This window comes from Lepidochelys kempii, chromosome 1 (genome assembly GCF_965140265.1).
Source record: "Lepidochelys kempii isolate rLepKem1 chromosome 1, rLepKem1.hap2, whole genome shotgun sequence".
Taxonomy (NCBI): domain Eukaryota; kingdom Metazoa; phylum Chordata; order Testudines; family Cheloniidae; genus Lepidochelys; species Lepidochelys kempii.
Window position 1 is genome coordinate 122190184 of NC_133256.1, and position 25758 is coordinate 122215941.

Consider the following 25758-nt stretch of genomic DNA (forward strand, 5'->3'; position numbering starts at 1 on the left):
AACATGTTAACAACAACAAAAAAATGTGATTATGATGGTAAATGTGAAACTACAAAGCAGGTGAGTCACTAGAGCTACATGTAAATCAAATTCAAATGTAAAACCTGTGAGGTTTTTAAAATAGTTATGAACACACACAAAACCTCAAGTGTTTTATTACAGAAAATATTGCCAAAGTGGGCCAGCCCACTGGTTTAGTGGCAAAAGTATATTATACCACCCTGGAGGAGAGCCAAGTTTAATTCCCCAGCAGGGGCTCAAAGTGCTGTAAAAGCAATGCTCTCAGCTCAGGAAGTAGCTTGGGGAGAAGGAAGGCTGGAGCATCTTGTGGCCATCATTTTTATTCCATCCATCCGATTAAGCAGTAGAATTGACTGGGCCCACATGACCCTTGCAGATTAGAAGGGCAGGGAATTATCTGAACTCTTGAGGGAGAGAGTCTGGAATAAGGGAAGATAATTCTGAGATGCTGAGAGATTCCTTTAGTCTCACCAGGTAACAGACACACAACAGGCAATGTTTTCAGAATGCTAGAGAACCAAAACAAGGATGAACTTTTTATTTTAACATTTTCTAATGAACACGGTGCTGTTTATGGAAAGCGTTAGTACTGGAACTAACAGGTACCTCTCCTTTGAGAGCCAAGGGTTCCAGAAAAAAAAGAAAAGATGAAAGACAACACAACATGGTGATGACAAAGACTAAATACATTCAATGTCAGTAGGTGAATCCATTAGGATAGCATGTTTCCGATTACAACTGACAGAATACAGAGGGGTAGTTAATCAATACCAAATTTACCACTACAAGGGACTTGGTGTGTCTTCTAAAAAAAATAAAATTGTTAAATTTTTGTTATTTAAAACAGGTTTGATGTTTTGTGTCTTTATTATATAAAAATATAAGTTAACAAGAAAAAAAAATAAAGCCCATTAAAACAAATGTATAAAAGGGAAAAAAACCAAGAGCATTTAGGTGAATCTTTCTTTTGTAATATCTCAAAAAGTTCTGACAGGCCAATGTTTGAGATAAACAAACCAGATCTAACTGGCTTAGGCAATCGGAAACATTTTCCAGGGCACGTTAAAGGTGTTAGGACATGCTAAGCTGGACACTGATCATCTACGTATCTTACCACTGAAATTTATCAAATGAGTGTAGAAGAAAGACTCGCGATGAAATTTTTCTATGTCCAATATGGTGGGCCCCTCAAGGCTACTTCTCAAGGTTTTCTTGGAACCACTTTTGTCAGCAATGAGAGACTCTAACATAGTTCTCACCATGTAAAGCTGTATCATTAAAGGAAACATTTGCGGTGGAAAGGAAAAAAGGAAAATACACATGGTACATTAGTTGAGCAACACTGAGAAATACTATCAAGAAAGTGACTGCTCCACTTCAAACTGAAACCTAGTACAATTTCGGCAAGAGCCATGCCTTTCTCCTTTGGGAAAAAGATAACTGCTCCCACCAAAAGTTAATGCCAATACAAATGCCTAGCCAGAAAGCCTTCCATGTAAAGAGAGCCTGCATTAATATAAAGCCATAGACAATTTGCAGTGGAACAGTTCACTTGCCACAAATAAAAATAATAAGTAATATCTTACCACCAAAGTTTAAAAGAGGCGGATAGATGTAGGACTGCCTCAGAAACTTGTTTATCACATGCAATAGCTTTTCCATTCCAAGAGACTTGAGCTGCTTCAACAGCTCAGCAGAGTTTAAGGACTCTGTCATAGTGCGAACCATGTAGAGCTAAAAACCAACAGACAAGGAGAGGCAGGGGGGAGAGAAACAGTTAATACAACACGTGGGTAAATAAGGAAGGGAAAACAGAAGCAGAAAAAGTGTGAGTTAGTGTGTTAAGGGATGAAAAACAATACAGTAAGCATGCAGAGGGAAACATCCACTTCTAAAGTAGGCAAATTTCTTCATTTGGCCTAATTATTCTGTGAAGGTCCAATACAATGCTCATTTAAGTCAATGGAAAGGCTCCCACTGACTTCAATGAGAGCTGAATCTGGTCCTAAGAGACTAGCTGCTTCTCGGTTTTTTCACAAAGATTTCTAAGTGCAGTAAATCCAGTGAATTATTGTTTTGAAATTACATACAATTGACAGAACTGCAATCCAAGGAATTGCTGTAATTTGTTTCCCCCACTCAGCAAAGATAAACAGGTGTTTATATCCAAGAACAGACAGCAGACAGAACAGTGTATTTTAATGAGCTTGCAACAACCAGTGAAACAAAGCCCCCTAAACATACCAAGAAAAAAAAATCGGTGGTGATTTAAAAAGAAAAAAAGAATTATTATTAGAATAAAGCATTGTACTAATTTCATTTACTTAAACAAAAATTTCATTATATATTTAAACATTTTCCCAGACAATTTTTTAAACCCAACTCAGTCACCCATGACTAATATGAAAGCACTGCCTAAACAGGCTCTTCCCCAACTCCATCCCAAGATTTTAGGAATCACTGTATTTCATTGATATACCAAAATTCCACTCATTTTCATGTTTCAGTGTGCTCAGAGCACTGTGCAGTAATTTATCAATCATAAATGCACTACTATACAAACTTCCCTCAAAACGGCAAACAAAAAAGATAAGGAGGGATCCCACCTAGAAAACAGAGAGGGGGCAAGCTTCTAAATATGGGGTAACAGTGGTTATTATAAAGAACATCTTTGAAAAAAGTATGCTGTTTAACAGGAGAGAGAGAGAGAGATTAGATGGATTTCAAGGTGGAATTCTGCAAAGGCACAAGCAATTACGGACCTAAGACACAGTGGTGGAAGGATAGGTGGGGTCAGCATAAATATCCACCATGACCAAGTCCAAGAATGCAAGTCTAAAATATAGCAAGGACCTATGCAGTTAAGGGGTTTAAAAAACAAGGACAATTTAGTCTGGAAGGAGGAGCCGGCCAGGAAAGGATCCAGTCATTTCAAAAACAGAAGAAGTTGGAACACTTAAAAAGGCACGGCTTTAAAATGTGGGCATTCCCTTGGAAGAAGGTCAAAAATATGGAAGTGGAGTGCTTGGGAAAAGAATACATTAGGGTAGAAAATGAAAGTGAAAGCATCGCAGATAGAGAATTTTCACTAATCCAGATTCATAGTGGATTTATACTTAAAAATGTATATATTTTTAAAGTATAACTTGGGAGTAATCTAAATCCACTCCAGCTTTTAACAGGGCTCACCAGTGAAGAGATTTCTATGTCAGTCAGTGATGCTATGACTATCATACAGGAAGAACAGGAAATACCTGGGTACTGGAGGGACCCACTGCTCGCCTAGGAACTTTGATGTCAAAACCACTTTTGGGGTCTTTCTCTCCTCTGAGTGCTGGGTCATTAAATGGTTCATGTCCTGCTTCCCAATCACAAACGGTCTTTCTGATGGCCTGAAGAACACTAAACACAATCCAAAATGTGTTAGCACCCAAACAAATATAAATGCTTATGTCAGAGCCACAAGCATGTTGAAGCAAACTTTCTAGCGGGGCTGTATTTTATCAGTCAAACTTATATTTTTGAGTCATACTTTGACAGCATTCGTTTTTTCCATCATTGATGGATACCTTTAGCAAGATATACATGTATATTATTGACCACGGGTTGTACACCATCATAATTCACCAGCACAGACACAAATTCAATATAACATTAGAATTTACCATCAAATGTATCAGACCTGAAGAACACCAATAATAAAGAAGAAAGCTTCTGCTTATAAAATATTTTGGTAATGCATAATAATTTTTAAAATTCTAAGAAGGATTCTGATAAAATAATCTCTTAAAAGTTTGCATAGGTGTGGCATTTAAGAACAGCAGCATTTAACTGAATGTTACTATTATATTACATAATATGAAACTGTTGCATAAAGTAAAAAGTGGCCCCTTTGACAAAGACAGCCTGCCCCTTTGGCCTCATCTATTTTACATTTCACAAATCACTCACCTACTCCATAGATAGCCCAACATAGCATTCAAAACTGCTCAACATTATTAGACCTGATCTACGCTAGCCAGAGTAACCAAGTTAGCAGCTTTTAGGAAAAGCTTGTTTAAAAATGGTTTTGGCTAACATAGGTTCCCCTGTAGAGTAGATGGAAACTATCAAAATAATCTAGATAGAGAAAAGTTTCACACTGGATCAATCTGTTGGTCTTCTTCAGCAATGGATTGCTAGAAAAGTATCATGGACTTTCATCACCGGTGATTAATACCTATGTTTATAGTATAGTCCCTAAATATTAAAAATTCAAAATCACTCCAGTACGTAGTTAAGACTATACTATGCTAATAATCTTTTTAAATTGTATGCATCAAACTGGAAAGATATTATTTTGGGATGTAATGAATACAAGTACATGAAGGGCTGGAATTCACACATCCAACATTATAATGCTCTTCTGTTATAATTCTAAGTATTGAATTGGAATATGAATACTTCTCAAAAACCATCTAAGCATTGCTCATAGTGTACTGAGTGATCAAGTGAACTCCACCTCCCACATTCAAACATTTCTGAAAAATGTTACTTTAATGGCTCAAGAAACACTTTTCTGTTTCCACACCAAGAAAACCTTAGACTACAACAGATTTACATAAGGAATATGAAAGTAACCAGAGAAAAACAGTGTGAGAATCTACTTGCAAACCTTAAGATCTGGAATAATCTGAACATTTCATTCATTTATTTGAGACGGTATTTTAGTGAACGTGGAGTTTAGCAGTAGCATGACCAGTCAAGGGTCTTTACCTACAAGAATTTTGCAAGGCACCCAGCAATGGGTAGGAGTAAATCAAAAAGGTGTCATGAGGAAATCAGAAAGGTGTCATGAGGAAAGGCAACAGCTAGAGAGACAAAAACAAGGTTAGGGATGGCACTGACCACAGTAGGGAAAACTGAGTTGTGGAAGGGGAAATTCAACAACAACAGAAGGCTTTTTTCTTTTTTTATGGTGGTGGGGATCGGGATAAAGAGATAGAGAAGAAGGACGAGCAATATAGGCAAACAAGGAGTACTAGTACCGGAATCATCAGAAGGTTTCCCTCAGTTTCTCTTTAAAATAAAAGCAAGACAACACATACCATTAAAAGTATTAAAAGGTTTAAAGATTACATGTTGTTACCCATTCTAGTTCTCTTATCTTAAAGTAAGCAGGTTGTTTTAGACTAATACGTAGTCAGCAAAGCTAATTTTTGACATTCAAACTATGAGCAATGATGGTGGGTTGCCTTTGAAATATGAATGTTAGCATTAGACAATATTTAACTAGTAAAATATGGGAAAAGGAATATAGGACATTGTGTGAAAATATGAATACTACCTCTGAATTACATTTTTCTTCTTTTTTATGGCCTGCCTTAATGGTTCTCTCAGTGTAACCTGGGAGAAGTCCTGAAGAGCAGCATAAATGGTATGACGTATGGCATGGTTAAAGACACTTTCCATCCTCCCCATCAGCACCTGAAGACCTTTGATCATGGCAATAACCTGCAGGGAGAATATATACATTTTTTAATATATATATATAAATAAATGGAAGGGGGAAGAATGAAAAAGCCTTATAAAGGGGAAAAGTTTCTTTTACCTCAACCAAAGCAAACTTCTCTTCACTGGTATAATTGTATCGTGTTGCTCTTTCATATTCTTCTGCATTGTCAGGGCAATCTTTATTGGAGTATTTGTCAGTTGGATGCACTAGTTTCCATGAATACTGTAATTCACACAGGTAGGTGAAGAAAGATATATGGAAGAAAAAAAAAAGATTGAGAAATAACACAAAGACCACAGGACACCCGACCTGTAATGCAGGTTTTATTCTAATAAGACATTCCATCATTCTTAGTAATAGTGATGATACGATACTGCATGGTTTTAGAACAGTACTGTAAGTTCTAAAACTCCTGACAGAAATCACTTGCCATATTCACTACTTTCTAAAAGATCTATCAGACACATATCTCTACACTACATTAATTCAAAGAATACAAGAAATTCTCAGCTTGTGATGTGGTTCAGTCTAGCGTTTTAATGAAGATTAACGTAAGTAAAAGCCTGTCTTCCTTTCACCTACAAAGAACTGAGAAAGACGCCTCAAATGCAAAAACAAGTGTAAAGAGACGCTTTTGAAATGACTGACTGTTTAGATTTTAAAGACAGTTGGAAGCCAAATAGACTTGCTGAAATCTGTTAGGCCAAAAAAAAAAGAAAAAGAGAGAGAGAGATTGATTTTGTCTGCGACTCTGAAATGCAATATTTCAAGCGTCCTGTTCAGGTACCAAGATCAAAATATCATGGTAACATAGTGCAAGATGTTCCAAAACTGATTTTTGGCAGGAACTGATCATATCAATTATTACATTAACTGGAAAATTCTAGTTACTTACTAATCCAGTTTTCCACAACTTTAATTTTAGCAACAAGAACTGAGATGTGACACCTACCACAACTTGAGTGGTAGACAGATTTATAGTGCTGTATAAGACATTATTATTGGTTAAAATACCAAGTGCCAAAGCAAAGTTTATTAATAGTGACTTAGCCTTAGGCCAATGCACAAAAACCAAAAAGTATTATAATAAAACATTTTATAATTTTAGGTTTCGTTTAATGTTAAAATACTTATAAAGATTTTTTTTAAAAGCCAGATACTATCAAACCATACATAATCACCATGCCATTTGCCTTTTCCTTATTTGATTGGCTGCCCATGCAAAGAGAACAAACACTTGGATCACAGGAAGGTTGTCAGTTCCTAACAAACATTCTATTTCCTGAGAGGTCATAGAAAAAGACTTCCAGGACAAAAACACAGAAAGCCATTTTGACCTCAAGTGACAATACAGATTACAGTGTAACAGATCATGGGGTAGGTCTTCCAGCTGCCCTAAGCTGCAGAGACAACAGTGGTTACATTTCTCAGTGCCAGTTTATCAGCCTTCTAAGCCATTTGCTTGGATTTAAAATGGAAAGCTGTAAAGGCCCTCCTTAGCATGCTATTTACATAAACCATCTAAATATCTGGCAAACCCATGAGTCTTTTTAACAAGGGGGTAATCAAGGTGATATTTGAAAGAGAAACAAATGCTTATTGTTTCTTTATTGTTTATTTATATCCATTTGCTTATTAATATTCTCTATTCTCGACTTGATTGTGGGTTTCACATTTTTAAACTTAAATCTAATAAATTTCTGATTCTGAGAAACCTAGAGAATGCAGAGAGTTTTGAATATACTCTAACTGAGGAAGTGGACATGAGAAAGACCTAGTGAGCTGTTCCTCTACACTTAACTTTGGCAACCACTGTGGGGGCATACTGTGAATACAAAGATTAATATTAATATTGCTATATTGCACTTTGGACAGAATAGAGTTTATACCTGTCTCAGAACAGCTGGGGTATTATTTGGGAGACAAAAAAATCTTTCAAAGAAATTTGTTTTGAATCACTTCCAGCGCCGTGGGCTCATTCCAGCCCCATATTAAGTGTCAGAGAGTCACATTATATATTTCACAGCAAGTAAAGAAAAACAATTCTTGTCTTGCAATTTAAGTTGAGTACAACAAAGAGGATCTCAGGAGAAAATAGTAGGCAAGGGGATGGAACACATAAAAACTAGTTTGTGTTGTTAAGATGGCACAATATGGGGACTTTTAAAATAGGGACTTTTTTACTTATTTGTATTCTATTTACATAATAAAGCTTGAGGGTTGAGAATGTGGGTAAAGGTTCTGAGGAGGGATTTGAAAAGGGAGCGGCAGGACAGATTGTACACAGGCTCAGAAAGAAATTCTCGGCATTGGGGGGGGGGTGGCCTGAGAGAAGGGACTGACAGGACTATGGGAGAAGATATTGAAGTGCTTGCATGAGTAAGAAATAAGGGGCTGAGAAATCAGAAAAGCCGAGCATAGGACATAACCAGACAGAAGAGCGGTGAGCAACCAGAGACAAGACATGGGCAGGAGCAGAGCTGCATAGAACCCGCATAGAAAGCGTGAATTTGATCCAGCAGACAATGCAGAGCCAGGAAAGAGTCCTGTAGCAGAGAGATCACATAGCTGGCGTGCAGGAGAGAGAGATGATTTGGAAGCAGCAGTCTGTAAAGACAGAAACCAGGGAAGCAAGAGGGGTTTTGGAGGCCAGAGAAAAAGGGGTTGCTCTAATCTAAGTTGTCTTGGTTAGGCCATGGTACAGATAGGATGTGCAGTGTTAACCTGAGAGTGCCAGGGACATTAAAAAAAAAAAAAGAAGAAGAATACTTGTAGCATCCTCTCTTTCAGTTGTTGCCATTACAAATATCTTGTCTACATTAAAGTCAACATTGCAGATTTTTTATCACTTTCCCAACTGGCATCTACTCTCAGCAAGATTAGTTGTTTAAATAAAAATAGATCATTACAGCTTTCCTATACCTCCCCTCTCATATTTCCCTCTCTTGCTCTCTGTTTTTCCTCCTTTTTCTCTGTGTTCACAGGCCTTATGACTAAAGGCCGGATCTGAAGGAGAAGCATGGAGAAAGAAGTTGTTCGGGACTATTTAGAAAAGCTGGACAAGCAAAAGTCCATGGGGCCGGATGCGCTGCATCCGAGAGTGCTAAAGGAGTTGGCGGATGCGATTGCAGAGTCATTGGCCATTATCTTTGAAAACTCATGGCGATCCGGGGAAGTCCCGGACGACTGGAAAAAGGCTAATGTAGTGCCCATCTTTAAAAAAGGGAAGGAGGAGGATCTGGGGAACTACAGGCCAGTCAGCCTCACCTCAGTCCCTGGAAAAATCATGGAGCAGGTCCTCAAGGAATCAATTCTGAAGCACTTAGAGGAGAGGAAAGTGATCAGGAACAGTCAGCATGGATTCACCAAGGAGCAAGTCCTGCCTGACTAATCTAATTGCCTTCTATGACGAGATATCTGGCTCTGTGGATGAGGGGAAATCAGTGGATGTGTTATTCCTTGACTTTAGCAAAGCTTTTGACACTGTCTCCCACAGTATTCTTGCCAGCAAGTTAAAAAAGTACGGATTGGATGAATGGACTATAAGGTGGATAGAAAGCTGGCTAGATTGTTGGGCTCAACGGGTAGTGATCAATGGCTCCATGTCTAGTTGGCAGCCGGTATCAAGTGGAGTGCCCCAAGGGTCAGTCCTGGGCCTGGTTTTGTGCAATATCTTCATTAACGATCTGGAGGATGGCATGGATTGCACCCTCAGCAAGTTTGCAGATGACACTAAACAGGGAGGAGTGGTAGATACGCTGGAGGGCAGGGATAGGATACAGAGGGACCTAGACAAATTAGAGGATTGGGCCAAAAGAAATCTGATGAGGTTCAACAAGGACAAGTGCAGAGTCCTGCATTTAGGATGGAAGAATCCCATGCACTGCTACAGACTAGGGACCGAATGCCTAGGCAGCAGTTCTGCAGAAAAGGACCTAGGGGTTACAGTGGACGAAAAGCTAGATATGAGTCAACACTGTGCCCTTGTTGCCAAGAAGGCCAATGGCATTTTGGGATGTATAAATAGGGGCACTGCCAGCAGATCAAGGGACATGATCGTTCCCCTCTATTCGACGTTGGTGAGGCCTCATCTGGAGTACTCTGTCCAGTTTTGGGCCCCACACTACAAGAAGGATGTGGAAAAATTGGAAAACATCCAGCAGAGGGCAACAAAAATGATTAGGGAACTGGAACACATGACTTATGAAGAGAGGCTGAGGGAGCTGTGATTGTTTAGTCTGCGGAAGAGAAGAATGAGGGGGGATTTGATAGCTGCTTTCAACTACCTGAAAGGGGGTTCCAAAGAGGATGGATCTAGACTGTTCTCCGTGGTAGCAGATGACAGAATGAGGAGTAATGGTCTCAAGTTGCAGTGGGGGAGGTTTAGGTTGGATATTAGGAAAAACTTTTTCACTAGGAAGGTGGTGAAGCACTGGAATGCGTTACCTAGGAAGGTGGTGGAATCTCCTTCCTTAGAAGTTTTCAAGGTCAGGCTTGACAAAGCCCTGGCTGGGATGATTTAGTTGGGGATTGGTCCTGCTTTGAGCAGGGGGCTGGACTAGATGACCTCCTGAGGTCCCTTCCAACCCTGATATTCTATGATTCTATGATTGATTCTAATGAAGCCAATGGGAATCTTTCCATTTACTTTCATCACCTTTGGATGAGGCCCTAAATGTTTTAATTTATTCACCATAAAATGTCAAAATACAACTGCTTTCTGTTATTTATACCACATATCATCTGCTGTCTTTTTCACTTTGGGAAGTGTGTTGGGATACAGTCTGTGAAAGATCATTTAAAGTTGTATTGTAGCAAAATAAAGGAAGCTTTAAAACCACAAAACATATGTTCAAAAGAGAAATAAAAATAGCTGGCTCTGGCTTAAAAAGAATCTCTAAATCTTAAAATTACTAAATTCAGCCTACTGCAAGAGGATGCGAGAGATATTGCATCTTGGTCAGCTGATTAATACAGCTGTAATGCCACTATCCCAAGAAAAAAACATTTTGTCTTCCTCCCTGGGTGAAAATAGAAGTGCCACTAAACAAATGGAGATAGAGCACGTAAATATTTTTCATCAAAGCAAAAACCACCCGGCCTCACTATCTAGTTCAGAGGTGGGCAAACTACGGCCTGAGGGACCGTCCTGCCCAGCCCTTGAGCTCTTGGCCGGGGAGGCTAGCTCCCGGGCCCTCCCCTGCTGTCCCCCACTCCCCTGCAGCCTCAGCTCGATGTGCTACCAGCGCTCTGGGCGGCGGGGCTGCAAGCTCCTGCTGGGTAGCACGGCTGTAAGAGTTGCTGGCCTGCCCTGGTGCTCTAGACTGTGCGGTGGTGTGGCTGGCTCCAGCCAGGCAGCGTGGCTGCCAGTCCTGGTGCTCTGAGCAGCATGGTAAGGGGGGTGGGGGGTCCTGGAGGGCTGTCAGGGGACAGGGAGCAGGGGGGGTTGAATAGAGGGTGGGGTCCCGGGTGGGGCAGTTAGGGGCGGGGGGACCCGGGAGGGGGCTGTCAGGGGACAAGTAGCAGGGGGAGTTGGATGGGTCGGGGGGCTATCGGGGGGCAGTCAGGGAGTGGGAAGTGGGAGGGGGCAGAGAGGGGGCGGGGGCCAGGCTGTTTGGGGAGGCACAGGCTTCCCTACCCAGCCCTCCATACAGTTTCGGAATCCCGATGTGGCCCTCAGGCCAAAAAGTTTGCCCACCCCTGATCTAGTTGCCTCTTCTCCCTAAACTTCCTCCTTGTCTGGTTTTGCTCCCCAGGTAACATACCACTTCCATAACATGTGCACTCCACTGAGATAGGAGCTGTAGTCCCTGGAGAGAGAGATCAAAGAGTTTTCGATACTCCGCATCTGTTTTCTGAGCTTCCTGACGGCCAGACCCAGTCACTACCTAGAACAAAATAAAGTAACCACAAGTATTTAAATGCACTGTGTGTGGCACTAAAAAAACATTTTTTCTTTGAAATTAAAGATTGGTGCTGGTTAATATGCACTACACCTTGCATTCAATACACCAATTACTGCCTTTTCAGCCCATATATTTACTTAGTTAAAAATTCACAAATTCTAGAAATAAAGTACTTGTATCCTTTATCACCAAAACATTACCGCGGAGTAAGTCAAGAAGACATGGTATAAGGTATGAGGAAAGATGTGCCTTTTTTGATGCATGCTCTCCTAATCTCTATTTTTATTCATAAAGCTATTTGTATGTTCTTAGGCTATGAGTTTGACATGCAATTCCAAAGAAAATGCCCCACCTCTTCTGGAATGTACTGGCATGCAAGAAGTGTGATGAAGTCTGCGAATACAGAATTAAGGCTAATACAAACTTAGTTCACTCTCAAAAGCTTGTGCAAAAACATCATCAAGAGATCTAAGTGTTTAAGTAAGGTCATTTTAACATAGTCTGAGGTTTATTTACATCTCATGCATCTAATTGTAGCAATGTTCATTACTCAAGTGCAATCGGCACAAACAGCATTAACCCACCTCACTGTTGCTGTAACGAGCCAATTCTGAAATGAAGCGCATATGGTCTTCTCTGATCTGGATCATCTGCTCACATATGTTGTACTGGGGACTGCTGCTGGAAGAGGTGCATGTCCATCTATTTCAGAACATGAGAAAAAACAAATCCTGACCTCACAGACATCACAAATTGATATCACATACATGACTTCCCTCTCTCTGGCCTAGAAGTATTAAAGAGCCCAAATAATGCTTCTTTTTAATCAGATGAAAGGGTTGCTGTTGAGAGATACAAAACCCTTCTTCCTTTAGGAAGCACAGGATCAGGAATAAACCCAGTCTCAGAGAGGAAAGCAATGCAATGCAGAACAATACCGATAAGTCAAGATCTATCCCTCACTCAACTACGTTATGAAAAGGTCTTCGCTTTGCTCATGTTTAACTATAATGCCTGCCAGTTACTGTGTGTTCCTGAATACAAAATTTCATAACGGTATAACCTCAGAAAAGGACAAAGGGCATGCTACTATTATCAAACATGCCAAATTAAACAACAGCAATGAAAAAACACTAGCCTTATGTTTTTAGCATCTCAGAATGCTCCTCACCAAATGTATTGCCCATATTATCATTAGCATACTCACAACATAGCCCAAGGCAGTGATCCAGGGACAGTTCCTCAGATGGGGTAAACTGCCACAGGCCCACTGATTTTACCAGGACAATGACAATTTGCACCACAGGATCTTCCCCTCTCCCCAATATTGTGCTGCATTCCTACCTGGATTTGTTTTCCTCGTAGTGGGCACTAGTCTTAATGTATCTTGCCAGTTCAATCTGCATATCACCAAACAGCGGGACCACTTGCAGCTGCTGTACTCAAGGAAAAAAACCCAAAATTATCTGGCTTAGTTAACAGTGTTATTTTGTTAAAGACAGTTTAGTAGGATGACAAAAACAATGTACAGATCTGAACAATTAAGAGTATCCACTCATGAAAAAGTATCACGTTATTTGGTTGCAGTATACTACTATGTATTTTAAATGGGAGAAAAATCACCATTAAAATATAATATTTTATGAATTCTAATTAGAACATTACTCTCTTAACCAACCTTAAAGAACTTGTCTATCTTGGTCAAGTTTATTCTTTTTTTTGCATCCAATTTATAGATATTACTGACACTTCCATCCATCAGGTACAATCCAAAGCCCATTACCTGGAAAAAGAACAAACCATATAACTTTTCTGTAAGACAAGCTCACAAATAGTGATTCAGCTGAAAATAAGACTATGTTCTTTTATCATAAGAATACACAACTGGTTAACACACCCACAACCACACACATCTAAAGCACACCAGGCACTTTTCAAAACTCCCAGTGACAAAATATGAGACTCACAAGTACGTAATTAATTTTTCTGTAATACTTTAAATTTACAGTCGTCATGTCAGTGTGTAGCAATTAATATTAGCCTGATAAACAAGCCTTAGTTGCATAAAGATTAGACATACAAAAATGTTATCCCATTTCATTTAGAATGTGGCTCTTTTTAGATATTTCATTTAAATTCCTATTTCTTATTAAAATGATGGATGCAGAGTTGGTTATGTAACAGACATTTACGTCAACCATTGTCAAGCTCCTGCTTTTTATAGCCCTCTGTTTTTAGATTATACAAAAGAGAACTACGGCACAGCCAAAAAATCACAAAAAAAAAGTGATTAAATTCTGGAATTAATAGCAAACAGTTATAATTCTACACAGGCAATAGGACTTACTTAGTACTAGAAATCCAGAACTACAGTCCATAATACATGTGCATGTTTAACGGCTCAGCAGCACTGAGCACTGATGGGCACTTCAGAGATCCTTACAGGTAGAATGTATCCAGTACATTCTGTGGTTCTTTCAGGTGCCAGCATATCTCATCTACATGACAAATACTGTACCTAGTTCTTTGGAGATTAAATACCCCAAACCCCTCAGAAGAGCTTGTCCTACTTGAAAGCATTTTAAGAGCTATTCCATATTTTTAATCTATATAATTTCATCTATTGAGACATTCACCTGAAAATACCATACTTAAATGAAGTACATTTTACATTTCCCCTCATCCACCACAATATTACATATGCAAGTTCCAAACTACTAAATTTATCTACCAACTGCTCAGTTTAATCATAACTTGAGCTATCTGGTCCCTGGAAGGAATACAACCGGCAATTGAAGTTTCAATATGCAGAACCACCTTCGAACACCCATTTTTGCCCAAACATGCTAAATATCGAAAAATAAAATGGATTACTTCAATTCTGCCTTCACTAAAACTCTATAGAAACATTTTCCCACCCCATGCTTCAGTTCAATTAGATCATCTCCAATATGCACAAAATAGAACTAATTAGACACTTCCTAAAATCAAGGATTTGCAGTGTGTAATACATGTAGAAGAAAAGGAGGCGATACGGGAAAAAGGAAGTGGCAAAACTTTATATAAAGACATTAATCATCATGAGTTATTTGGCTGTCTGCTTCTGGCAAACAGAGGACTGGTTGAAGTGAAATTCACAAGCATTTGTGCCCTTCTCCATTACAGTTAAACCTTGCAACACTTTAAAAAAAAAAAATCCTTACTTTTAAGAGCATGTGTTTCTCACTGGGTGTTAAATACATTTTATTTTCATAGTAGTCCACGCACAAATTCACAATATCAGCCAGCAGTTCTTCATAGCCAGAAATCACCTCAAGCTGTTGCTGTAAAGACTAGAAGACAAAATAAAATAAACAAAATAAAAACATTAAGTCTACTAATTATACACATAAGATGTCAGCAGTTACTACAGAACTGCATTAAATGCCCCAATAGCAACTAAAAAAGGAGGACTTGTGGTACCTTAGAGACTAACCAATTTATTTGAGCATAAGCTTTCGTGAGCTACAACCCACTTCATGTGTGTGTGAAACCAAACAATCACTATGTTATCAAATGAACTCAAACAGGAAAAAGATAAACACACATTTCCTGTGGGTGAAGGTGAACACTTTTCACAAAGCCATCACTCTATCTCCAACATATCAGTTCTCATCCTCAAAGGAAACCTGCACAACACTTTCAAAAGACATGCCTTGGACCTTTTCTTAACTTTGCTCAACATTAAAAATCGTGGACTGGATAGACACACTGGATTTATGGCTTATTACAATAATCTATAACCCACTAACAACTCCCCCTCCCATGGCTGTATTTCCTCCCACTTCCTTTCCTCCCTCTGACTGGGGGGGTGTTTACAGGCCACTTCACCTTGAATGGTCCCTTGAAATACATGTTAACTACTTATACTAAACAATCTGTCCCATCAAGTATTGAGCTGTAACACTCTGAGAAAGTTTCCCAGACCTGAAGAAGAGCGTCATGTAAGCTCAAAAGCTTGTCTCTTTCACCAACAGCAGTGGTCCAATGAAAGATATTATCTCACCGCCTTGTCTCTCTACAGAACTGAGTGCGTTTTTAATAGCTTATAAAATATTTTCTATTTAGTGTAAGATTATGAAAACTTACTTGTGTAATCTTGTTGTGATTAGCAAGGAACATGGAGAGGTTCTGGGATTCCTGGATGGACTGAGGATCAGCCATTTTACGCAGAAATTGAGCAGCTCTTCGGAAACAGAAAAAGAACCCAGTTAAAGGAAAAAATCAACATTTCCCTATAGCAGAGCCACTCATGAGCAAGTCCAGTCACTCGTGATTGAAACTACATATATGTCAATGCTACCTCTTGGTCAAAGGTAGATGACAGCTCTTATAGAATCAACACAGATGCTTTATTCACTGCTCAGACGAGATCACAGTAACTGCATTGGTGATGTTGATCCGACTGTAATTACCTGTGATCAAGCAAAAGAGAGCACACCAGACACTACTAGACTGTTTTGTTACACCCTTCTGAGAATGTGAGATTCAAAACACAGGTTTAAATTTTGTAAAACTGTCCAGGTCAAAAGTTGGTTTCTTAAGAGGCCTCATCAGACCCTACTTGAGAACACCGGCACCCGCCTCTTACAAAGGTGGTGACAATCCCCACTAACAGTAGGCTCACTGGCTCCCATGAGTCTTAATTAGCTAGGATGGACATAGATACAATTCACAGTTTACGAATCAAAGCACCCTCAGCATCTCACCTACCAGTGAGTGACACTGGCTTATACTCAAGGAGAGTTAGGACGAGATTACCAACTGGTGCGGGTTGACACAGCTCCACGGAATTCAATGCCAACTTATACCAGTTGCACATCGAACCTTTAGAGAATAGTGTCTGTCCCCTCAGGACATTGCTCTGGAAGAGAAGGTCAATCCAAATCCAAGGGTTTTTAGCCACAGAACAAAAAAGAATTCCTCATAGGAAGAAAACCTCAGCCCGGAATGGAGGCTTTACAGTTAAACATGGGTAAAGCGCAGACCTCTTCTTAAGGTAGTTGAGTGAGGGATAGATCTTGACCTATTGGTATTGTTCTGTACAAGACTTTGCAGATGCTGTTGTGGAGGCAAACACTCTCTTTGCTTCCTGCATCTGCCATAGCATAAGACTTTATCAATGCTACATGCTGCAATGTCAGGCTGAGAATGGGGTTTTATTCCTGATATTCTAGCCTTCTCCCCCTCTCATTTCATCTGTAAATCACAGGAACCTGTCAGAGCAAAGCCAGAGGGTCTTAAGGACAATTAGATCAATGGCCATTGACAAAAGATCAACTGTGTTTGCTAAAAGTGGGAATTCTGTAACTGGAAAGAAAGAATTTCTAAATTAAAAGATTTATCAAGCAATGTATTCTCATTAAATTTAAAACATAATGAAAGACAGGCTGAAGGACTCTACACCTGGAAATCTATTTTGTTACTGTAGAAGAGCAGAAGAAAAACAGATTTGCTCAGACAGTTTTTTCTGTCAGTTCACTTTAGTTTCATGGTATTTTTTTTTAATGTAGATGGGATTACGTTTAAATAATATAGGTGGTGTAAAAAGAGCTACTACTGCCATCTTGTGCGGGTTCCTGTATTTCAATAACAGTAAGCTTGACAAATACTTTCTTATAACAATGTCTCACCGCTTGTAGGCAGAGTGGTCATTCTTCACACTACACTTCATATTTTTCAGCTCATCTAATACTGCAAACATGTTGATGAACTTGCCCAAAGTGATCAGATATGCTTCCGACACAAAATCCTTCCTCCTCTCTGCATGGCATAAGCGTTTCACCTCCCCACAGAATCGTTCAATTGCATTTCTCTAGTGGAGGGAAAGAGCAGAAATCCATAGTTTAGTAAAGAAACAGTTTCAATGTTTTACTTTCACTGCAATATCTAGGTCAATGGTTCTCAACCAGGGATATGTATCCCCCCCGGGGGTAAGCAGAGGTCTTCCGGGGGTACATCAACTCACCTAGACATTTGCCTAGTTTTACAACAGGCTACATAAAAAGCACCAGTGAAGTCAATACAAACTAAAATTTTATACGACTTGTTTATACTGCCCTATATACTACACACTGAAATGTAAGTACAATATTTATATCCCAATTGATTTATTATATAATGATATGGTAAAAATGAGAAAGTCAGCAATTTTTCAGTATTAGTGTGCTGTGACACTTATGTATTTTTATGTCTGATTTTGTAAGCAAGTACAGCAACTCCTCACTTAACTTTGTAGTTATGTTCCTGAAAAAATGCGACTAAGTGGAACGATGTTAAGCGAATCCAATTTCCCCATAAGAATTAATGTAAATGGGGGGGGGGGGGTTAGCTTCCAGGGAAATTTTTTTTTTGCCAGACGAAAGGCATTATATACATTTTAAACAAGCAATTGAATACAGGTATAAGTTTTAAACAGAGGAGGTGCCCCTGCCTTACCCTACACAGGCATAGCCCACTGGCACTGGAGACAATGAGGCAGGCAAGGAGGCTGAAGATGCTGTAGGCTAGGAGAAGCACATTGCGCAGCAGCAGCTTCCCCTACTCTGCAAGCACCAGGGCGGGGGAGGGGCTCAACCCTCAGCCCACCCACTCCCCCCCTTCCCCCAAGCCCCCATCCTTGACCCGCCTCTTCTCCCCCCCCACCTCCTCCCCCTTCACTTCGCATGCTGCGTCCTCGCTCCTCCCGCCTCCCTCCCCTCCCTTCTAAACGTCGCCGCAAGCCAGCTGATTGCTGCAGGCAGGAGAGGGAGGGGGGAGGCACGCCAAATCCTCACTCTTCCCCCCCCCGTACAATGGGGCAATCAGCTGGCTTGCTGCGTTTGGGAGGCAGGGGGAGCCTGTGCACCAAGTCCTCGCTCCTCCCCGCTCCCTCTTGCCTCCAAAATGCCGCAAGCCAGCTAATTGCCACAGGTAAGAGGCAGGGGAGGGAGAGGGGAGGCGCACCAAATCCTTGCTTCTCCCCCCTCCCTCCTGCCTGGGGCAATCAGCTGGCTTGCCACATTTAGGAGGCAGGAGGGGAGGAGTGAAGACTTGGCACGCAGGCTCCCCCTCCCACCCCGCCTCCTGGCCGGGGCAATCAGCTGGCTTGCGGCGTTCCGGAGGCAGAGGAGGGAGGGGGAGTCTGCGCGCCAAGTCCTCGCTCCTCTCCCCTCCCTCCTGCCTCCAAAACGCTGCAAGCCAGCTGATTGCTGCGGGCAGGAGAAGGGGGAAGGTGCTGATCCGCGGGGTCTGCCGGTGGGCGGGAAGTGCTGTGGGGAGGAAGGGCAGGGGCATAAGGAGGCTGCCAGCTGTGGAGAAAGCAGGCAGTCAAACAACGCAAGAGTGGAGCATTGCACAGCTTTAAACGAGCGTGTTCCCTAATTGAACAGTAAAGTAAAAACGAAACAACGTTAACCGGGTCAACTTTAAAGTGAGGAGTTACTGTAGTTTTTAAGTGAGGTGAAACTTGGGGGTACGCAAGACAAATCAGATGCCTGAAAGGGGTACAGTAGTCTGGAAAGGTTGAGAGCCACCAATCTAGGTGATCCCCTCTCTCTTCCTATAAAGTCCTTTAACGGTAGAATGCTACTAAAGTAACTCATCATCCAATTCCAAAGTTCACCTAGAAGACATCTGTGAGTAGGAGTGAAACAATTCCATTAAAACTTCAGAATACTTAAGGATAAGATAAGCATTCAGAATGACCTCTCCAGCTCCCGATATGTACAGCCATATGTTACTAATCAGTATGCTTAGCGCAGGTGACATTACAACAACCATAGGATTTTGCTGGAGCATGAAGCGCAGTGGCTGAGATCAAAATGTTTTGTTCGTTTTCTTTAAATGACTTTAAATTTTATTGCTCGAGTTTGCAGTTTTCAAATTCTTTTGCGAGGAAGTTTAATTGATGCTGTAAAAAGGATGTTCTCCATGATTCGTAGAGCACCTTAAATGCCTTGAATGGAACAGCCTGGTTTGGATTTGACCAGGCCCATTCGCACTGGGTGGTGGTGGGAATGTTGCCTTTCTACTCACTCTTCACCTTCTCCCCCAGTAGCTGCCTCCTCTCTGAGCTGGGAGTTCTGAGCTGCAGCTGCTCCTCACTCAGCTGCCCAGCAGCAAACACAGCCCACCATATGAGATGACAGGCTAGGGTGGAAGGAAAGAGAGTAGCAGACTACCACTAAGCGTTCCTCTGCCGGACCGTGAGAGATTCAGGGATTCAAGAGAGGAAGCCCAAGAAGCACTCCATTAAGCTCTACCCCAGTCCCGTAAGTGGAGCTGCTTTCATAGGTTCACTTAGAATCATAGAATATCAGGGTTGGAAGGGACCTCAGGAGGTCATCTAGCCCAACCCCCTGCTCAAAGCAGGACCAGCTCCCACCTCTCTCCTCAAAAACGACCATAAAGTCCAAGCCATGGGAGGGAAGTAAAGAGAACCATGCTGAACAAATAGCTCCTCCCTTCCCTTCCACTGACTTGACTGATGATGGAAGCTTAAAACATACATAGCTTTGAGTACCTTAAAGACCAAAGAGAGTGAGGAATCAGGGAGGACAACTCAAGGAGATATAGCCAGCAAAAAGGATTAAAATTGCACAAAGGAAATACCTGGAAACATTTCTTGGTATTTAACAGTAAAATGGGTCTATTAAGACTTTGAATTAGTGTCTGAAAGGAAGCAGTATACACACAACTAGCTAGACAAAATGCAATAAAACAGTGGTTTTCAATCGTTTTTCATTTGCAGACCCTTAAAAAAGCTTTTAAATGGAGGTGCGGATCCCTTTGGAAATCGAAGACATGGTCTGCAGACCCTAGGGATCTACAGGCCACAGATTGAAAACCACCACAATAAAACATAAAAATACTATAGGGAGCAATCTTACAATGGTCCTTAGAGAAAGGTATGAACTAGATGACTTGATAAGTCTTCTCCATGTCTAAATGCTTCATATGCTTCATATAAATAATAGAAATTTACAAAAAAATATCCCAGCTACCATTCACCTATCATTAATTGACATAAAGGAAATATCTGTGCAGCCATATGCTACTAAGCAGATAAAAACATATTAAGCATGCATAGTGCCCAGTGGAAACCTAGACCCCAGCAAACATAGGCCCCAGTCCTGTAAACCTAAACCTACCTAACTTTATTCACGCAAACAGCCCCACTGATTCCAACAGGAATCACAAGTAAGGTTACTCAAGTGCTTACGCGTTTGCAGAATAGAATCAAAGGTCTTTGGGCAAGAATAAAACTGATTCACTCTACAGCTTGGAAGAGATGTTGCAGTTGCTTCCGGGAAAAACAAATGGCCAAGTAAAAGTGAGCGTAAAGATGGAGACTGAAAAAGAAAGGAATTTTAAACTGTGCAAGAACTGTGTGTGGAACAAGAAGCTGAGCACAGGCGACAAGTCACATGCACAAATATGACTGCACTTAGAAGACACACAAAGTTGAAGTGACATATCCAGGACCGTAGCCTCTCCCATGTAAAATCTTTACAACATTTGGTTCCAGGACTATAGTCTTTGAGCGAAGTCAGCTAAAGCAGAGCACACAACACCACATCGCAGAAGAAAAAAAACAAAACAAAACCCCTATTAAGTAGCTATTGGTTTAACTCTTTTTACCTGAAAGTACATAAAATTCATCAGTTTTGTGACCTCCGGCTCCAGAACTTCCACAGTTTTTTCATAAATTTCCACTCGGTTAGGCTGTTCATTACATTTAACCTGAAGAGAATCAAAGAGATAGTGATACTGAAAAGTCACTCCCAAATAAAACTTCAGCAGAGAGACAGCTCCAGAATGGCACATCAAACCAAGAAAATGTATTCTACTGCTATTTATCCAAAGTTATGGCTAAATTGTTGTTTTTAACATCTCAAACACGGTTTTCAGGGACTAAAAAAAAATTCTCAGACCTACCTGGGTTCTTATAGGGCAGAATTGTTACTCAGCAGTATCTGTGTGCCTCAGATAACAATGAATTTAGCCTATAAACATCCCTGTGAGGTAGGGCAGTATTTTCCCCATTTTATAGCTAGGGAATCAAGGCGCAGTGACATTAAGTTACTTTCCAAGTGTCACAAAGACTGTGACTGAGTGGAGAACTGAACCCAGATCTTCTGAGGTCCAGTAATTTCAACAAAAGACGATCCCCTTCCTTCCATGTCAGCACATTTTATATTTTAGAAAGACCCTAAAATCAGAGTGCTGTCAAAAGGGGATTGTGGTTTCATTTGCTTTTCCAGCTCATCTTAACTCTATTTTCAAAAACTTCTGTTTTTCAGGTACTTAAGTCCTAACTTTGGACTCCCACCACCTGTGTGCATTATATAAATAAGCACATGCACCCACATGCATGAGCACACACACAAAATCTGGATTGCCTCAAACATTTAGAAAAAGTGACCAGACCCAATATCCTATTTAACAATCTCCAGAGCGGTGTTTAATGCCTAGTTTACTTCATCAACTAACAATATGTTCAGCTGCCTATCACAACCACTTTGAATTTAAGCTTTAAATGCTTGACGGCACTATGATCTCCATTTGTTTTCTGTTAAATGACATGGGAAATTTTGGTGTCAAATTAACACTACTATCAAAACTGCCCATCCAGTGCACATTATTGCTACTCTATTCGCAAACCAGCCAGGAGGAAGCTCAATGCAAAGTGACATGAAATGCTTCCTTAATTCCCTCACCAAAAAAACATCCAGTCCTCAGGAGCTGAAAGTTTTGCTTCAATAACATTCCCAGTCTTGCTGGTTCAGGAGTAAATGCTCATTCTCGAGCGGTAAGGTTTATCCCTAAAGCTATGTACCCACACAAACAGGACAGAACTTGAGATGAAAGTTCAAGCACTGTCTGACAATTGAATTTTGCTCCTTTACCTGAGGAATGGCTCTTGAGCAGCTTCTCCATGTGTACAGCATGACTGCATACTCTTGACCGTCTTCCAACATTTCATTCTAAAATAAAAAAACTAATTAGTATTAATATGAGAAGGATGGTAAATACAGAAAAAAAATAAAAATTTCCATTATTTCTCTCTCTCTATGACACACATACACACCCTGAGCCAAACAAACGTTTTTCTCTTACTAGGATGTACACATAACAGGTCACACATACTGAATGTTAACTGATATATCATCTTAAATACAGGTTTCAGAGTAGCAGCCGTGTTAGTCTGTATTCACAAAAAGAACAGGAGGACTTGTGGCACCTTAGAGCCTAACCAATTTATTTGAGTATAAGCTTTCGTGAGCTACAGCTCACTTCATCGGATGCATTCAGTGGAAAATACAGTGAGGAGATTTATATACACACAGAACATGAAAAAAAATAGCATGTTCAAATTGTCAGGTCATACTGTTTTTCTTTTAGGAAAGCAAGTTCTCTATGGTTAAGCACAACTCAACCTGATTCATCAATTATGGAAACAATTAGATCAGCTACTGAACATGAAAAATTAATCCTAAAGCTAAAAATCAATCTGTTCTTAGTCACTCATTTCAATAATATTCTACCATGAATGAATATGGACTATTTAATGCAATGAATATGTATCAGATTACTAAATGACACTTTACATCCACTGAAATATGAAGTCCAACAGGTCAAACTTTGCTACTGACAAAACCAAACAAATATTAAGCCTGAAGTATGTAATATTTTACAAATTTAACACATTAAAAATCCCAGAAAACAGAACAGTTACACTGGGAATATATTAGGATCCATGGGTTTTTATATGGAAAACAAGAGAGAAGTCTGAATGCTTTAGTATTACTTTCAGGGACAGGGGAGAAAAAAATAACATACAGCAACCCCTCAGGTCTTGACCAAAATGCTAGAGGAGTAGTGGAAGTTTCAAGCACAAAAGATAAATTTATTCTCTGACAGTCAGAGCCTGGCTGTTGATAATACTAGCCTAACTTGGAAAACTGGAAAATACAGAATCCCTTAAGGAAGGCTTGGGTACAGAAACTTCAGGCAATATTGGCAACCTCACGCCTGGGTTCATCTGAGATGCACAAGAAAAGAGTGAGCTAGCTATATTTTTGCTATGAGAGATCATTTCTGACAGCTATGCCTGTTTGAAGTGTGGTTGCTAACTTTGGTTTCCTATTTTCTCCATGCACGTTCATCCCTCTGTAAGAAACTTTTGTCAAAGATATATGCCTCTTCGCTCACAATTTTTTTTTTTAAATAAAAAGAGTATATGTTGAAAATGTTTACTTACCATATTCGAATGAACAGTAGCTTGCTCAATGTATCTTGCAATGCCTGTGACAAATGCATTCCTGTCTTCAAAATTAGTATTGAAGTTTGGCTTCATGAAAGAAAATAAACAAACATGTAACCCTTGGGGAAAAATTTCAAATGCTGGTATTTATCTGCTTTTCCAGAAATTAATGGGAATCTGTGACCCAGGGACCTCTTGGTACCAAGAGGCAGAGGGCACAGATAGGGCTTAAAGGGGTTACAGGGATCCCCTAGGTCAAGTATATGCATATATATACACCAAAGGGTGGCATGTAAGGTCTCTACCAAAAGCCAGTAGCTCACTGGTGGTCAATCATTTCAAAATGTATATATGAATAATATTTCAGGAGTCACGTATGCATGTTGATAATTATGTTCTTAAAATCTGTGAGTTGGGGCTGGTCACCAGAAGGTGATAAACAAGTTCCTCCCAAGCAGGACATAGTAGACACTTATCTTCCTGTCTGGTCATGTACTGTGTCCCTCTTAATGTAAATCTATTTGCATACTGATCCACCAAGCTAATCAAAACTGCAAAATCACAAAAAAGAAAAAGCTGTTGGGGAATCAAAACAAAACAAAACCAAAACAGCCAGGGGTGCTATCCTGTTTGTGAGTGTAGAAAATGGATTTTTGGGATATACCTGGGGCACTAGCTCACCTTGGATCCTTCATCAAAGGGACAAGCTGCCAGCATGCATGTCTTATGAAAGCAGAATCACAGCCAACCAGGGCTGTTAAGCCCTGTCACAAAGACTTGGGTTGTGCTAAACTTCATTAGACAGGAAAATATCTTGCTAATTAAATGGAGGCTCTAGAATGTGTATTATGCTTTTATTTTCTTTGTATCTAGTTGTTTGCAATACTTCTATCGACTTCTTATTACTTGAACCTCTGTTCTTTGTTAAATAAACTTATATTCGTTTTCACTATAAACAAATGTAAGTGCTGTGAGTTAAGCAAAGCAGTGGTCTGAGGGCAGCTGGTAAGCTGGGGGTACTGTTCCTTTGGGAACAGCAGACCTGGAAATTCTGTGAATGTCCAGTGGACCAGAGGTTGCATATTCCAGAGGGACACTCAAAGGGTTCGGGGGTTGGAGTGTGCCCATTGCTAACCTGCAGAGGTTGACAGGGGAGTGCTTGCGTTGGCCATAGTTAGTGGGCTGACCTCTGGCAGGTTCAGACAAGGCTCTCTCACACTAAGGGTAGATGGTAGTGAGGGGCCTCACAATCCTGAGTACCTCTGAGGAGCATCACAGATTCATAATAGATACTCCTTACCTGGTAAAGCAGAGATGACGGAGGGGGTTCAATACATGGTTGTTGATCCGGCAATGGTAATTCTTCCAAGAGATCCACATTGGACAAGGCATCCTCTAAAGTAACCTGAGCAGTCATTTTGCCTCTGTGGGGGGACAATTATGAAAAAAGGCTAATATGAAGAGCAAGGGAACAATTTATTCCTAGTGTGGGAAATGCACAACATCCCTCGCACAGGCCCACTTAGCTAGAGACCACCCTAGAAGAGACAGTATCAGACTGAAACCTCTGTTTCAATACGAATTAAAAGGAGTTTCAGGTTCCACACCTGCTCTGCATACTCCTGCCAATTTTTGTGTTTTTAAAATGTTTCTTTCTCCCCATCACAGTGTGACAGACCCACACAAACAACAGAGAAAACTGACTGACGATACAGCAGAAAAATAGAAACTAATTGAACAAAGCGTTGTCAAGGCAAGCAAACTAGAAAAATAGGGAAATCCTGTTTCCTGTAGTTTCTTTCACTTATAGTAATCTGGGGAGAGTCTTGTAACTAAAGTAGGTATAACATTTTCAGTTGACAACGCCCCCTTAGGGCATTTTCCATGATTTTACACAGTTGTTACCACCAGCTCAACAATTGTGGGAGAATTAAATGTAGACACAGTGTCAGCAGCCACTAGCATTTTAAACACAATGGTATCTAGAGCTGCTCTGATTAAAATTAATGATGTGGGACTTAAAAACCTGGGGACCACGTACAGCCTTGTAC

The 25758-nt window shown here is 40.4% G+C and overlaps 1 protein-coding gene across 4 annotated transcripts in view; it reads right to left on the reverse strand.

Moving 5' to 3' along the window:
• Positions 1-25758, reverse strand: part of CYFIP1 (cytoplasmic FMR1 interacting protein 1) — a 131065-nt gene that overhangs the window by 76335 nt on the left and 28972 nt on the right. For 2 of the 4 annotated variants that reach the window (XM_073353183.1, XM_073353199.1), the window contains exons 2-16: positions 25008-25131; positions 23705-23794; positions 22350-22427; positions 21082-21183; positions 17094-17275; positions 15550-15646; positions 14625-14753; positions 13100-13204; positions 12766-12857; positions 12006-12123; positions 11281-11403; positions 5612-5737; positions 5348-5514; positions 3276-3423; positions 1136-1289 (exon numbers count right to left, since the gene is read on the reverse strand). In XM_073353183.1, the coding sequence (XP_073209284.1) occupies positions 1136-1289; positions 3276-3423; positions 5348-5514; positions 5612-5737; positions 11281-11403; positions 12006-12123; positions 12766-12857; positions 13100-13204; positions 14625-14753; positions 15550-15646; positions 17094-17275; positions 21082-21183; positions 22350-22427; positions 23705-23794; positions 25008-25124 (1828 nt within the window). In that variant the 5' untranslated portion in view covers positions 25125-25131. Of the gene's footprint in view, positions 1-1135; positions 1290-1607; positions 1756-3275; positions 3424-5347; positions 5515-5611; positions 5738-11280; positions 11404-12005; positions 12124-12765; positions 12858-13099; positions 13205-14624; positions 14754-15549; positions 15647-17093; positions 17276-21081; positions 21184-22349; positions 22428-23704; positions 23795-25007; positions 25132-25758 lie in introns of those variants that run through there. The other 2 variants (XM_073353192.1, XM_073353210.1) reach the window with 2 other exon arrangements.